The sequence below is a fragment of the Neoarius graeffei genome, chromosome 14, assembly GCF_027579695.1.
Source record: "Neoarius graeffei isolate fNeoGra1 chromosome 14, fNeoGra1.pri, whole genome shotgun sequence".
NCBI lineage: Eukaryota > Metazoa > Chordata > Actinopteri > Siluriformes > Ariidae > Neoarius > Neoarius graeffei.
This window is the reverse complement of record NC_083582.1, coordinates 61,180,785-61,197,558: the sequence shown is the minus strand read 5'-3', so window position 1 is coordinate 61,197,558 and position 16,774 is coordinate 61,180,785. Positions and strand designations below refer to the sequence as shown.

General features: G+C 41.9%; 1 protein-coding gene and 1 long non-coding RNA gene across 3 annotated transcripts in view; one reads left to right on the top strand and one right to left on the bottom strand.

The window, feature by feature from the left end:
* Positions 1 to 277: 277 nt before the first annotated feature.
* LOC132898505 (uncharacterized) overlaps positions 278 to 16,774 on the bottom strand; it is a 22,854-nt gene continuing 6,357 nt past the window's right edge. Inside the window, exons 2-4 of the long non-coding RNA XR_009656541.1 lie at positions 2,829 to 3,048; positions 582 to 621; positions 278 to 346 (exon numbers count right to left, since the gene is read on the bottom strand). This is a non-coding gene — a long non-coding RNA (uncharacterized LOC132898505). The remainder of the gene's footprint in view (positions 347 to 581; positions 622 to 2,828; positions 3,049 to 16,774) is intronic.
* The window catches only part of dnai2b (dynein, axonemal, intermediate chain 2b), a 23,062-nt gene continuing 12,567 nt past the window's right edge, over positions 6,280 to 16,774 (top strand). The window contains exons 1-6 of one of the 2 annotated variants that reach the window (XM_060940169.1): positions 6,280 to 6,356; positions 7,985 to 8,175; positions 9,299 to 9,460; positions 12,557 to 12,678; positions 12,824 to 12,966; positions 13,211 to 13,324. In XM_060940169.1, the coding sequence (XP_060796152.1) occupies positions 7,993 to 8,175; positions 9,299 to 9,460; positions 12,557 to 12,678; positions 12,824 to 12,966; positions 13,211 to 13,324 (724 nt within the window). In that variant the 5' untranslated portion in view covers positions 6,280 to 6,356; positions 7,985 to 7,992. Of the gene's footprint in view, positions 6,373 to 7,984; positions 8,176 to 9,298; positions 9,461 to 12,556; positions 12,679 to 12,823; positions 12,967 to 13,210; positions 13,325 to 16,774 lie in introns of both variants that reach the window. The other variant, XM_060940168.1, reaches the window with a different exon arrangement.

Genomic DNA, 16,774 nt, shown 5'->3' with positions numbered 1-16,774 from the left:
ATTATTATTTACAAAAAATACAGGTTAAAGCTTCAGCCTCACTGTCTATTTTATGTCTTTTTGGTTTCTTCAGTACAATACCTATTTGTTGGAGAAACAGACAACTGTAGTTCTATGCATAAAAGTAAAGTTTTAGTCAGTTTTTGATGCAAAAGATACTCAGTATTAGTTTCAAGCCACATATTGTCAAGAGCAACACGCAAGCAAAAGTGGCAAAAAATGTTGGAATGTGACAGAAATAATAATTAAAATTGAAATACATATCATCTTATATATTACCTGTATTAGCTCAGTAACACCCTCCTGTTCAGCAATCTGTCATCTGTTGTCCCTTGCTGATCACTTTCTGTAAAAGTACCATTTGTCAGTTGGAAATACAGAAAGGAATGTCATCAGATGAAAACTGTGAAATCAACCTGTGACTTGCATTCATTTTTGGAAACTAAATGTGTAAAGAAGGTAAAGCTCATCTGGAGCTTGGTTAAATAAGCATTTTTGCATCAGCATTACATGTAGTTTTGCGCATTGTGAGAAGACAATGAGGACTGAATGTCATGTACAGAATAATGATGATTACATACCTGAACAAGGAATAGGCTCTGATGCACCATATGCACTTGCCTGAGAGGGAAAAGAAATATTATTCATTTAGCACATTCTTGGCAAATCCATCCATCCATCCATTATCTGTAGCCGCTTATCCTGTCCTACAGGGTCGCAGGCAAGCTGGAGCCTATCCCAGCTGACTAAGGGCGAGAGGCAGGGTAAACCCTGGACAAGTCGCCAGGTCATCTTGGCAAATCACATCATGATTTCTCTGTTGACTGTTAATTAAGATTTTCAGTAACACAATTTAATTTAGAGATATATTATTGTTGATTTGTTTAATTTTCCTTCTGTCCATTGATGTCAAGAGATGAATATTTTAAGTCCTCCCCGTGTTGGGCTCTGATTGTAAGGTACTCAGAGTCAGTGGCTTTGGCATCCACTCCAGAGCAAACATCTGTGACACATATTCAGGCTGGAGAATACATTAGAAATAAAGAGAATACACTCAAAACCCAAATGTTGAAGAGATTTTAAACAATACTTTAACTCTATTATCCAAGTTTTATACATCCATCTATCCATTATCTGTAGCCGCTTATCCTGTTCTATAGGGTCACGGGTGAGCTGGAGCCTATCCCAGCTGACTATGGGCGAGAGGCGGGGTACACCCTGGACAAGTCGTTAGGTCATCGCAGGGCTGACACAGAGATACAAATAACCATTAAGTTTTATACATATTTTATATATTATATAATAAGGGCACAAGTGTTTTACTGGGAAATACACCACTCGTATTTTTCATATGAACTAAATCTGGGACGCTCGTGATTAAATCAATGAATTGTTTTTGATAAATTTGGGTACTTTTTGTTTGTGAATAAAAAGAAAATCACACATTGGCTTGAAGATATGAAGTTTATCTTCTCGTATTGAAAAATTCGGATTTTTCATACAAAATACATCATGGATCTGAGTGACATATTTAAGTAACGTTGGCTGGTGTTGAGTGGTATATCAGATATATTCCATTCAGCTAGCATGATATTGAACGAGTTGAAGACGAGTAGCTTAATGGAAGATATCTGATAGACCATGAAAAAAAGCTAGCCAATATTATTATTATTATACATACACACTCTTCACATCAGCATTCTCGAAGGCCAACGCGAGCTTACCCGCGACTTGGTGCTGTTAGTGCAGCAGTCCAGTTGCCTTCTAGCCGGCATAGCATTCAGCAGTAGTGTTAGCGAAAGGCAACGCAAGCTTACCCATGACTCGGTGCTGTTAACATGGCAGTCCAGTTACCTTCTAGCTGGTGTAGTGCTAGTGAAGGCCAATGCTAGCACAGTCAAGCCTATTATTATTATTATTATTATTGTTGTTGTTGTTGTTATTATTTTCCCTGTGTAATTTACTTAGTTACTTTTAAAATCAACATCAACAACTACAAGCAACGGAGCGACCTGGCAGTCAAAATTCAAAATCTTCACTTTAAATGAAGCAAACCTCACAGCCATGTGTGTTTACAAACTCACAGTCACTCGCTAGCGCGGAAGTTTTATATCTCCGATGTGTCTCTTTTCCAGGTTTTTAATGTCTGTTGGTATGTTTTTCTCTTGTAAATATGCATGAAGAATAGCTAATGAAGTTTTGGTAGCCTTCCAGGTGTTCAGGTGTTGATCGGGAGATCGCAAGTTCTATGTCATACCAAAGACCATCATAAAAATGGTACCTACTGCCACCTGGCAAGGCACATTGCAATACAGATGCGAGTGGGGAGTCAAACTCTCACGGTTACCAGAGCACTAGCCCCCCACTGTAACCCTAGCTATGTAATAGGCGAGAGGCCGAGGACTATGGAAACGGAGATCGGCGCCGCCCTGTGCGCCACATGGCGTGCGAAGGACTTTGATAATATAAAGAACATTACACGGTGACATGAAGATATGAAGTTTATCTTCTCGTGTTGAAAAATATATCACTTGTTAGCTTCACTCACTCATGAATATATTCACCACTTGAAGATAAACTTCATATCTTCATGCAACCATGTAATATCCTCAAGTATATGAAAGTTGGCACTTCTCAAGTTCACCGGCTCAAAAGACCTGACTTGTCTATGAATGACATCAGTAAAAGCATACTATCAGATGGTGAACACAACAGATTGAGACAATATTAGATCCTAAAATTCGCTGTAGAGATAATACTCCATAATATCAGTTAATAAAACTGATTAAGCTGTTAAAATATACAGTCCAGGATATGAGATTACTCACTAAAGTAGACTCTGTAGTCCTGTGTGTTCGGTTTTCCTCTCTCTTCAGTACTGAAGATCATATTGATGTAGCAGTGCTGTAGTTAATGTCAAGCTCAGATGTTTCCCTTTAAATCTGTACAGGATGTTTCAGAAAGCTTGAAGGACGAGCTCCTTCTTGGGTTATTTAACATATGGTGGCTCTTAAGCCACTGGTGAGCAGTTCCTCTCTGTTTATCCCTCTGTTAGAAGTCAGATGATTATTAAAAGAAAGGGGAAAAAAGGTTATCTATGTCGTTATGGTGCTGAGGAGTTTCTGGGAGACATTAGCTTCAGAATTCTCATCTCATCTCATCATCTCTAGCCGCTTTATCCTGTTCTACAGGGTCGGAGGCAAGCTGGAGCCTATCCCAGCTGACTACGGGCGAAAGGTGGGGTACACCCTGGACAAGTCGCCAGGTCATCACAGGGCTGACACATAGACACAGACAACCATTCACACTCACACTCACACCTACGGTCAATTTAGAGTCACCAGTTAACCTAACCTGCATGTCTTTGGACTGTGGGGGAAACCGGAGCACCCGGAGGAAACCCACACGGACACGGGGAGAACATGCAAACTCCACACAGAAAGGCCCTTGCCGGCCATGGGGCTCGAACCCGAACCTTCTTGTTGTGAGGCGACAGCGCTAACCACCAATCCACAGTCAGACAGATTGTGTACAAATGGAGGAAATTCTTTTTTTTTTCAAAGGTCTTTTTATTGATAGCAAGTCAAGAATAATACAGTCACCATACAGGAAAGTAAATTTAGTTTTTCCAAACAGCATCCACCCGAGTCACAACATGTCTCATGCCCAAACATGGGCAAACACAGGCAACCATTGACAAAATTGAGAATAGACAGAACAAGAAAAAAGAAAAAATACATAAAAATCATCAGCAACAGTGCATCGGAAATATAAGTGAATACAGTATAAATTGTGAACAGAGAAACCCGACAAAAAAAAAAGGGGGGGGGGCTACTCAGAAATTTTGGTTGTGGGTTTTTCATAGAATACTAAGAAGGGGTGCCATATTCTGTAGAATTTATTCTCTGATCCCTGGATAGTGTATCTGATCTTTTCTAAGTTCATGCAGGACATCATGTCTCTGAGCCAGTGTGAATGAGAAGGAGGAGCTGGATCTTTCCATTTAAGTGAGATGGCTCGTCAAGCTAGTAAGGTGGCAAAAGCCACAAAGTTGAGCAGAGCTTTAGGCAGATCTAAATCTGGAGCAATGCCAAAAATAGCAGTCAGAGGATTTGGCTCGATTCGGTGATGAAGGGTCTCTGAAATCGCCTGAAAGACTAACGACCAGAAGTTACCTAAAGAGGGACATGTCCAGCACATGTGATACAGTGAGGCAGGTGCACCCTTACATTTATCACATGTAGGGTCAACATCAGGGAACATTCACGCTAGTTCGGTTTTTGATATGTGAATATGATGCACTACTTTGAATTGCAAAAGTGCATGTCGAGAACACATAGAGGAGGAGTGTATCCGATCAAGTACCGAGCCCCATATGTCCTCTGTAAAGGTATAATTCAAGTCTTGTTCCCAAGCAGATCTCATAGCTGCCGTTGAGGAACAGTGCAGTTTGGAAATAAGATTGAAAAGGTTAAACATAATACCTCTAGATGTGGGGTTAACCGAGAGAAATGTGTCATCGGGGTTGTCGGGGGGTTTACAAGGAAATTGGGCCATTAAACGCTGTATAAAATCTCTAATTTGTAAAAATCTAAAAAAAAGTGTCTTGGCAATACCAAAGGTGTCTGTCAATTGAGAGAAGCTAGCAAAACAATTATCAATGTATAGATCATCAAAGCATTTCAATCCTTTCCTGTGCCAGATCTTGAATGTGCCATCTTCCATTGAAGGGACAAAAAGATGATTAGCAGCAATTGGGCTTTGAAGTGAAAAATGTTGTAACCCAAAACTCTTCCTAAATTGGCCCCAGATTAGCAAGGAGTGTTTAACTACTGGGTTACTGTTGGGGATAGCCGAAGCTAGAGGAAGTGCAGCGCCTAAGAGGGTAGGTAAGGAAACAGGGTTACTAGCACAGACCTCAAATGGAGGAAATTCAAGACCATTGTTGCCCTCTCCAGGAGTGGTCGACCAACAAAGATCACTCCAAGAGCAAGGCACGTAATAGTCAGCGAGGTCACAAAGGACCCCAGGGCAACTTCTAAGCAACTGAAGGCCTCTCTCACATTTGCTAATGTAAATGTTCATGAGTCCACCATCAGGAGAACACTGAACAACAATGGTGTGCATGGCAGGGTTGCAAGGAGAAAGCCACTGCTCTCCAAAAAGAACACTGCTACTCATCTGCAGTTTGCTAAAGATCACATGGACAAGCCAGAATGTTTTGTGGATGGATGAGACCAAAATAGAACTTTTTGGTTTCAATGAGAAGCGTTATGTTTGGAGAAAGGAAAACACTGCATTCCAGCATAAGAACCTCATCCCATCTGTGAAACATGGTGGTGGTAGTATCATGGTTTGGGCCTGTTTTGCTGCATCTGGGCCAGGACGGCTTGCCATCATTGATGGAACAATGAATTCTGAATTATACCAGCGAATTCTAAAGGAAAATGCCAGGACATCTGTCCATGAACTGAATCTCAAGAGAAGGTGGGTCATGCAGCAAGACGACGAGCCTAAGCACACAAGTCGTTCTACCAAAGAATGGTTAAAGAAGAATAAAGTTAATGTTTTGGAATGGCCAAGTCAAAGTCCTGACCTTAATCCAATCAAAATGTTGTGGAAGGACCTAAAGCGAGCAGTTCATGTGAGGAAACCCACCAACATCTCAGAGTTGAAGCTGTTCTGTACGGAGGAATGGGTTAAAATTCCTCCAAGCCGGTGTGCAGGACTGATCAACAGTTACCGGAAACGTTTAGTTGCAGTTATTGCTGCACAAGGGGGTCACACCAGATACTGAAAGCAAAGGTTCACATACTTTTGCCACTCAGAGATATGTAATATTGGATAATTTTCCTCAATAAATAAATGACCAAGTATAATATTTTTGTTTCATTTGTAACTGTGTGTTCTTTATCTACTTGTAGGACTTGTGTGAAAATTTGACGTTTTAGGTCATATTTATGCAGAAATATAGAAAGTTCTAAAGGGTTCACAAACTTTCAAGCACCACTGTGACACCATATTTTTCTTTATTTTAATTTTACATTCTATATTTTGCCTTCATTTTGTCACTTGATTTTATGGACCACAATGGAAGTAAGTGTTTTCACTTTCTTGTGTAATCCCTGTATTTTTAATGTATTTGCAGTTGTTTGTCTGTATCTACATCGAATTTACTAAATAAAATCAATCAGCCTTTGAACGCTTTAGTTCCTTAAGAGGCTGCGTTTCCGATAGTGGGCGGGGACTGTTGCTATGATACAGTAAACACCTGCGTCTCAGTGGGTCAAGAACTCGCGATCGTCTCAATCTTTAAAAGGAGCAGCGAGTGAAAGAGAGAAGTTTATTTAATATTAGTAAGTGTCGACTCAGGTAAGGATTTCACAGCGTTAAAACTTTCTCTGACCGGAACCTGTCTGTTCTTCCCATCGCTGCGGATCAGTGCAGTTTCCGGATGGAGGGGTCAGGCTCGCGCTCACATTTTAACACACCGGATACGAACATCCCACTTTCACGCGCGTCTTCGGAGTAAAATCTGCGCGTGCAGCTCCTGTGACTGCTCTGCTTTAGGTGTCTAAAAATGTGCCTGAAAATAAACATGTGCTCCACACATCACTTCTCTCTGTCACATCAGTGTGTTTTGGTTCTGGTTCTGATTCTGATTCGTCATTTTGAACTACAGTTTCGTCATTTTCATCCGGTGGATTGACGCGCCGGTTATAATCAAATAGATTGTTTATTCTCTCTTAGGTATGTTTTTATTTGTAGGCCATTTGTATATTCGTTCATGCAGAAAAATAGAAAGCAAAAAAGATTCACGAGAAATGAATAAGAACAGCAGAATTTTTCACGCGTTTTCTACAGCAACGTTAATAGCCAGTGGACTGACGCATGCGCAGATGTCTATAGGAGGAGGCGTGTCCTGTACAGTATGGTAGTCAATAAATGCTGAAACTATGTACAGTTCTTTTAACATTTTATAACCAGTTAATGCTTGAGAACGTCTTTAAAACAAGAAACTATTGAAAAAGATTGATGAACACAACTTTTTTTTTTAACAAATGTTCATTTCAACATTTCAGTTGAAACTTGTATAATTCATGACAATAGACTGTGGGCGGCACGGTGGTGTAGTGGTTAGCACTGTTGCCTCACAGCAAGAAGGTCCTGGGTTCGAGCCCCGTGGCCGGCGAGGGCCTTTCTGTGCGGAGTTTGCATGTTCTCCCCGTGTCCGCGTGGGTTTCCTCCGGGTGCTTCGGTTTCCCCCACAGTCCAAAGACATGCAGGTTAGGTTAACTGGTGACTCTAAATTGACCGTAGGTGTGAATGTGAGTGTGAATGGTTGTCTGTGTCTATGTGTCAGCCCTGTGATGACCTGGCGACTTGTCCAGGGTGTACCCCGCCTTTCGCCCGTAGTCAGCTGGGATAGGCTCCAGCTTGCCTGCGACCCTGTAGAACAGGATAAAGCGGCTAGAGATGAGAAATGATGTTCATTTCAACATTTCAGTTGAAACTTGTATAATTCATGACAACAAACTGTGGGCGGCACGGTGGTGTAGTGGTTAGCACTGTCACCTCACAGCAAGAAGGTTCGAGAAGGTTCGGCGAGGGCCTTTCTGTGTGGTTCTGTGTTAGGCTCCAGCTTACCTGCGACCCTGTAGAACAGGATAAGTGGCTACAGATAATGGATGGATTGACAGCAAACTGGGGAGCGGACTGAACTTTTTTTTTTTAAAGCTTATAAAATATACCTGGCATTGATACATTCCCTTCCCTTCTGGGTCTGGTTCCTCTCAAGGAACATCTCTGGTTCCTCCTCATGTTATTTCTGAGATTGTTTCTTGCCACAGTGGCTGCTCATTAAGGATCTAAATCTCAGTCTTCATACAGATTTCTATAAAATTGATTTATGTCAGTGTCTGTCATTTTCTTAGTCTCTGTCCATCTCTCCATCCCACTAACTGCACTGAATATCAATTTCTAGGATTCACAATGGAAATTGTGCATGCATACACTAAGAAACGCAGGGAGTTTGGTCGCCCGTGTAACTTCTCGGACCGGCCAGCTGAGCTGAATGTGGACATTCTGCCCGACCCCTCTCTTATTGATGACTTCATAGCCCGAGATCCGTGTGATGTAGCCACACAGTGCACACCGGAAATGTCTGAACATGAGGTAAGTACAGGAAATTATCTAGTCACTCAATCATCTAGAATTTTCATCACAGTCATTTAGGGCAGCACGGTGGTGTAGTGGTTAGCGCTGTCACCTCACAGCAAGAAGGTCCTGGGTTCGAGACCAGCGGCCGACGAGGGCCTTTCTGTGTGGAGTTTGCATGTTCTCCCCGTGTCTGCGTGGGTTTCCTCCGGGTGCTCCGGTTTCTCCCGCAGTCCAAAGATATGCAAATTGGTGGCTTTCAATTGACCGTAGGTGTGAATGGTTGTTTGTCTCTGTATGTCAGCCCTGCGATGATCTGGTGATTTATCCAGGGTGTACTCTGCCTCTCGCCCATAGTCAGCTGGGATAAGCTCCAGCTCACCTCAACCCTGTACAGGCTAAGCGGCTACAGATAACGGATGGATGGATCACACTCATTTACTGCTCAGTCCATGGTCATTCCATTACATCATACCTCATCTCCGGTTTTATAGGTTATTTTTCTAAGAGAACAGATCCTAGAGCAACACACAAGCTCCAAGATACTTATTACAATAAACCTGATTCAGTATAAATACACTATATAAACAAAAAGTGTTTGTAGACACCTGACCATCACACCTATCTGTGGGCGTTTCCCAAACTGTTACCACAAAGTTGGAAGGACACAACTATATAAAATGTCTTTATGTGCTGTAACATTACAATTGACCTTTACTGGAACTGAGGAGCCCAAACCTGTTCCAGTGCAACAAGGCCCCTGTGCACAAAGTGAGGTTTATAAAGGCATAGCTTGCCATGGTTGGTGTGGAAGAACTTGAGTGGCCGGTAGAGAGCCATGACCTAAACCCCACTGAACACGCTTGGAATGAACTGGCATGCTGACGATAAGCTAGGTCTCCTCGTCCACCGTCACTGTCTGATCATATTAATGCTCTTGTAGCTGAAGAGCATATGCCCACAGCCATACTCTAAAATACAGTGAACAGCCTTCCCAGAAGAGTGGAGACTATTATAACAGTAAACAGGCGGACTACATCTGAAATGGGACGTTCACATAGGATGTAAGGTTCAGGTCTTCACAAACTTTTGGCCTTAAAGTGTGTCATTAGTCACTTATCATAGTCTGCTTTCTTTCCAGGTGAACACAGAGCGCTTTGAGTCTGAGTCACGTGGCATAAACCATGTGGAGGGGGGGTGGCCAAAAGATGTCAATCCTGAAGAAATGGAACAGACCATTCGCTACAGGAAGAAAGTGGAGAAGGATGAGAATTTTGTGAACGCCATCATGCAGCTTGGGAGTGTGAGTATGTCTTTTTATTTTATAGATCAAATGGGGTTAAACAAACTATCTGGAGAATGAAATAGTTAACTGTTCTTCAGTGAATCAGTGATTCTGATTGATGTTTGGGTTGATTTGTTAACACAGCATTAAATTCAGATTTTGCATTATGATCACAGTTACAAAATAGCCTGCATGGCTTAAATTTATCATGTGTGATATGCAAATTATAAAAGAATGACATACAGTGGTGCTTGAAAGTTTGTGAACCCTTTCGAATTTTCTACATTTCTGCATAAATATGACCTAAAACATCATCAGATTTTCACACAAGTCCTAAAAGTAGATAAAGAGAACCCAGTTAAACAAATGAGACAAAAATATTAATTTATTTATTGAGGAAAATGATCCAATATTACGTAACTGTGAGTGGCAAAAGTATGTGAACCTGAACATCTGCAGTTTGCTAAAGATCATGTGGACAAGCCAGAAGGCTATTGGAAAAATGTTTTGTGGATGGATGAGACCAAAATAGAACTTTTTGGTTTAAATGTGAAGCGTTATGTTTGGAGAAAGGAAAACACTGCATTCCAGCATAAGAACCTTGTCCCATCTGTGAAACATGGTGGTGGTAATATCATGGTTTGGGCCTGTTTTGCTGCATCTGGGCCAGGACGGCTTGCCATCATTGATGGAACAATGAATTCTGAATTATACCAGCGAATTCTAAAGGAAAATGTCAGGACATCTGTCCATGAACTGAATCTCAAGAGAAGGTGGGTCATGCAGCAAGACAACAACCCTAAGCGCACAAGTCGTTCTACCAAAGAATGGTTAAAGAAGAATAAAGTTAATGTTCTGGAATGGCCAAGTCAAAGTCCTGACCTTAATCCAATCGAAATGTTGTGGAAGGACCTGAAGCAAGCAGTTCATGTGAGGAAACCCACCAACATCCCAGAGTTGAAGCTGTTCTGTATGGAGGAATGGGCTAAAATTCCTCCAAGCTGGTGTGCAGGACTGATCAACAGTTACCGGAAATGTTTAGTTGCAGTTATTGCTGCACAAGGGGGTCACACCAGATACTGAAAGCAAAAGTTCACATACCTTTGCCCCTCACAGATATGTAATATTGGGTCATTTTCCTAAATAAATAAATGATCAAGTATAATATTTTTGTGGGGCAGCACGGTGGTGCAGTGGTTAGTGCTGTCACCTCACAGCAAGAAGGTCCTGGGTTCGAGCCCAACGGCTGACAGGGGTCTTTCTGTGTGGAGTTTGCATGTTCTCCCCGTGTCCGCGTGGGTTTCCTCCGGGTGCCCCGGTTTCCCTCACAGTCCAAAGACAAGCAAATGAGGCTAATTGGTGACTCTTAATTGACCGTAGGTGTGAATGTGAGTGTGGATAGTTGTCTGTGTCTATGTGTCAGCCCTGCGATGACCTGGTGACTTGTCCAGGGTGTACCCCGCCTTTCGCCCGTAGTCAGCTGGGATAGGCTCCAGCTTGCCTGCAACCCTGTAGGACAGGATAAAGTGGCTACAGATAATGGATGGATAATATTTTTGTCTCATTTGTTTAACTGGGTTCTCTTTATCTACTTTTAGGACTTGTGTGAAAATCTGATGATGTTTTAGGTCACATTTATGCAGAAATATAGAAAATTCTAAAGGGTTCACAAACTTTCAAGCACCACTGTAGTATCCAGAAATGTTTAGCCACAGAACCTGCCTGCTCAGCTGGCTGTGTTAGTGTTAGGGTACGCTGACACTTGCACGATTCCGTGGCACGCATTGGCACGACTCAAGTCGTGCCAGTGCGCAAACTAGTCGTAAACTGGCGTGAAGTGTGTGTAAACCCGTTGTGACTGCGTGCCATGTCGGGATGAGAATTTTGAAATGTTCAAAATTTTGGTCACGACAAAATTTCGCGACCGGGTCGTGAACTATGCGCAAACTGTTCGTGATCACGTCGTGAACTCGTCGGGACGATGCGGGAGGATGCGTGCCAGTGCGTGGAAGTGCGCGCCATGCCACGACTGTCACGAACTGCCACGAATAGTTCACAAACAGCTCACGTCGAGTTCACGAGTAGTTCACGACATGTTCACGAATTGGTGCGCGTCGCAGCGTGGCCGTGCCTTCCCACTGACACGGTCACGCATTGATGGCACGAGCAGTTCACGACTAGTTTACGCACTTCACGAACAGTTTGCGCATGGCACGAGCAGTTCACGACGAGTTCACGAGCAGTTCACGACTACTGAGCGACAGTGGCGCTCGTGTTGGTGCGGGGGTATATATAGGGCTTCCCGGACACTTCTCGCCATTCGCAATTTTTTTTCTTGCTTTTTTCTTTAATGTCTTTTATTTTCTATTCCTTCATGACTTTTTTTGGGGGGGGAGTTTCGTTTCTTTTATTTCAAAAATGGAACAACTGTGGATGCAGCTCATGAAGCTACTACCATTCTTTCTTGCCAAGGGACAGCACCAGCAGGGGACATGTAGTAATGTGACAGGTAGTCTCGCTGATCCTTTGCGTCCTTCTGGGTATGATGGCCGGTTAGAGGCAGCAGCCCCTGCAGGTGTCGGTCAGTCCTCCATCCACCAGGGATCAGATCATGTGTGTTCGGATCTTCGCGGTCCACTTCTGAAATTGCGTGTGGGTATCTGATGAGGATGAGGTTGTGCATGACACAGGCGTGCCCAAGTCGGCACGACACCGTCCGAATTGCGCAAACTCGTCGTGCCAATGCGGGAAGTGCGTAAACTATGTGCAAACTATGCGTGAACTCGTCGTGCCAGTTCGTGAATGTGGACGGGCACGCATTCGTGAACTCGTCGTGAACTATGCGTGAACTAGTTGTGAACAGTGCGGGAGCCTCCCAGTTCGTGCTCCAAAATGGCACGACTTGCCACGACAAAATCGTGGCCAAAAGTCGTGCAAATGTCAGCCTAGGGTTAGTGTTCGTGATGGACACAATTGTTGCAGTACGTTTTTGCTCTATACATTTTTCTTTGATGCATTTTTTTGGTTATTCATTAAAAGGTGTCATTTATAACAAATACACGTATGGAACTGGTGGATTTCTCCATCACTGACTGGTCTTTCTCTCTACTGTAGAGCATGGAGCACTGTGTCAGACAGAACAATGCCATTAATATCTATGAGGAGTACTTTGATGAAGAGGAGATACTGGAGGAGGTGAAGGAGCAGCCTTCAGCCAAAACCATCAATGTTTTCAGGTGACATTATTGATCAGTATGGCTCCAAAATCACAAAGACTAGTGCTGGAAATTATTCTGTCTCGATGAATCCCTGGTCAGAGCTGAGATTGTATGAGAGATAGAACTAATGTTCTAATCCTTCTCTGATCTTGTCTGTGTTCAGAGACCCGAACAAGGTGAAGCGCACTGCCACCAGTCTCTCATGGCACCCTGATGGCTCCTGCAAGCTGGCTGTGGCTTATTCGTCTTTAGAGTTTCAGAAATTAAGCAAAAACATGTGCTACGACTCCTATATTTGGGACATCGGTATGGCAAGAGTATCTTTGATGCTGTTGTGGTTTAGGTTTTTGTAATGTTGAAACTATCAAACTATTTTGTAGGCATGTGATGTCTTCACATCTTGGTAATCAAGCACTAAAATTTTGAGTCAGTTTTGAACAGATACATGATATAGATGCTTCTAATGACCTCAGTGGACATAATTTAATGACTTTTATAACAAATCAATCCTGTGGTGTTTTAAGTGATGACTATTTTTTTTTCCTTACAGAAAAACAAAATAAACCTGAACTGACCCTGAAACCTGCCTCTCCGCTCGTCTCTCTGGAGTATAACCCCAAAGACTCTCATATCCTAGTTGGGGGATGCTACAATGGACAAATTGGTGAGGACAAACAAGCTAAGTCTTTATCATGACAGAAGTCCAGTTATACTTACCTGCTTGTCATTGCTTTTATAATCAGGAATATTTTATATTATTCTATCCACATTCACTGGATATGAGTAATTGTGTGCTCTGATTGGCTACTCTACTACTAGGCTATCAGCTTATACCGTGAGTAGAGAAAAACAAAATGGCAGAGTGTTTTGTTGAACCAGCTGAGTACGAAATAAAAACTCTACTTAAAAACAAAACCCCCCAAAATACAAAAAAGCAACAAAATATGGAATGAAAGTATTTGATGGTAAGGACATATATTTTTTAATTTTTCAAGAATTATTATTATTATTATTATTGCATTTTTCACAAATTGCTCCTGTCATTTCACCGGTTTGTTACCTCACCCGGGACGGAGTCCACCAGGGGGCGAGGTATTGTTTTCGGTCGGGTTTTTTTGTAAACGATATTACAGGAAAACGGCTGGACCAATCTTCATGAAACTTTCAGGATAGATAGAAGAAAGAAGAAGAAACCTTTATTCGTCACATGCACACTTCAAGCACAGTGAAATTCATCCTCTGCATTTAACCCATCTGAAGCAGTGAACACACGCAGAGCAGTGGGCAGCCACACCAGAGCGCCCGGGGAGCAGTCAGGGGTCAGGTATCTTGCTCAAGGGCACCTCAGCCCAAGGCCGCCCCATGTTAACCTAACTGCATGTCTTTGGACTGTGGGGGAAACCGGAGCACCCGGAGGAATCCCACGCAGACACGGGGAGAACATGCAAACTCCACACAGAAAGGCCCTCGCCGGCCGCTGGGTTCAAACCCGGAACCGTCTTGCTGTGAGGCGACTGTGCTAACCACTACACCACCGTGCCACCGTGCCAGATGAGCATTGGTCTCTAATAGAACCTCCAACATTTTGAGGGTCATCCAGTCAAGGTTACCAAAAAGGTCAAAATCGTTTTTGTTGTGTCTGCTGCCTCATATAGAGGCGCTAGCCACTACATCATCGTGCTGTAAGAATGTAAGTGTAACAATCGCGCACTGCGCATGCGCATACACGTGTTCCGATTAAAATGGCCAGTGAGTGTACACAATTTGGTTGACCATTTTGAAATAAATGGACTAAACAAAAGAAAATCACTTTCAGACATGTTTACTCAACTCAAACTTTATTTATAAAGCACTTTACAACAACCGAAGCTGACTAAAGTGCTGCACAGATTAGTAGAACAGTAATGAACTTGAAATAAAGTAAAAATAAGGCAGACATAAAAGTAATAAAATACCGAATTTAAAAAAGCCATAAAATACATACATAAAACAAAATGTAAAACAATAAAATACAAATATGAAATAAATATACAAATATAATACAAAAAGTGCCAGCTCAATTAAAAGCTATAGAGAAAAGATGCATTTTAAAAGAGGATTTAAAAACCTGTATGGAGTCAGCCGATCTAATGTGCCATGGCAGACTGTTCCAAAGCCAAGGAGCAGCCACCCCAAAGGCTCGATCACCATTGGTCTTTAGCTGAGATTTGGGTACAGTCAGTAGCAGCTGATTTGCTGATCTTAATGTTCTTCCAGGGGCATGAATGTGTAGCAGCTCAGTCAGGTACTGGGGGGGGCAGCCCATTAAGAGCTTTGAAAACAAACAGTAAAATCTTAAAATCAATCCTAAATGAGACCAGGAGCCAGTGGAGTGAGGCTAAGACTGGGGAAATATGATCACGCTTACGTGTCCTAGTAAGAAGGCGGGCCGTTGCGTTCTGCACAAACTGCAGACTATGTAACAAAGTGTGATCCAGGCCAACATAAAGTGAGTTACAGTAATCCAGCCGTGTGTTAATAAAAGCCTGAGTTACAGTCTCCAGGTCTCTCCGGGAAAGATAGCCCTTAACTTTAGATAAAATTCTTAGGTGGAAGAAGCTTGTGTTTACAACCGAGCTGATCAAACTTAAGTCTGGTGTCAAAGATCACACCAGGGTTTTTTACCGATGACCGAATGTTTGGTGTTAGTGGACCAAGAACATCTGCCATACTATCCAATGGATCACACCCAGACATTATGATCTCGGTCTTATTCTCGTTTAAGTTTAAAAAGTTTCTGGCCATCCAGGATTTTATATAATTTAGGCATTCCAGCGGTGTCTTTATAGAGCTATTGTCTGTGGATTTTATGCCTATTACAGAGGGAAAGTGCGTTCCACTGAGCTCTAGCGCCGGGCCTTTTCCGGGAAATAAGAGTTTCGATCATGGCGACAGCATGTGTATGTCAGCCTCGGTTCGGAGGTTTCAGTTTCGAAAACTGTAAGAGGTAAGAGTAGAATAATATAAAGTACAGACACTTGGTATATTTTACTTCTGTGATTTTTTTTTTTTAATTGTTCATTTTTGGATTACGCTTCATTTTTGTTGCTACTGCCTCATAGAGTAAATATATATATACTATATTTACTGTATGGACATGGGATCAGAAAACAATTTTATTTATAAGCAGTAGCCACACGTAGCCATAGGGTACCCATTTTTTTCACAATATCTTCCTTCATATTCATCATAAGTGCTACCAGGCGAGGTTTGTTTTGCCTGGCAACCCTTATTTACATTTTTCATCTTTAAGCATTAAAATTTGTTGAATTTTTTTAGATCTGGTTCAAAAGCTCAAAGAAGTTGGAAAATGACATAACTGAACTGTCCAAGGAAGAATTAAATAAATGTCTATAGCTATTCTATGCCTCGGCACGACAGCAAGACGACGCTTTCTACAAAAAACAAAACAAAAAAACACAAGTCAATTTGTGCAGCCATCGATAGGTTTTTAAGAAGTCAGCCAAAGTGGAACTGATTTTGTTGGACGTTTTGTAGAAAGTTTTTATTTATTGAATTTGCAAAAAATAAAAATGCCGTTTCTCAAAATCCAGTGAATGTGGGTATAATAAAACAGTTATTCCACTCAATCTCATCGTACATGGCTTATCGCCTCATCGGCTATCAGCTCATGTATGACTCAATTTTGTGGAATTACTGTTAATTATATTATGCATTGCTGCTGAATTCTCGATTCTGAACAATCAGGAGGTGTTGAATAATTTAGTGAGAACTTACAGTACACATGGACTTGTTTGATGGATGCACCACATAAGCATAAACATTTAAAAAATTTGTGTAATTGTTGAGATGGTAAAATTTTCTGTGATGAGAATTTTATTGAATGTTTTTGGAAGGAGTTGCCAGTGACAGTGCTTTGCAGTAGACAGAAGGAAAGTTGTCATTTTGTGCCAAAGTGTTCTGACATGGGAAAGACATTTTCCCAAGCTTTTTTTTGTCTGATTAACTTAGAGAGAAAGAAAAAAAAGAAAGGCAGGTGAGGGAATGACTATTTATACAGTGGTGCTTAAAAGTTTGTGAACCCTTTAGAATTTTCTATGTTTCTGCATAAATA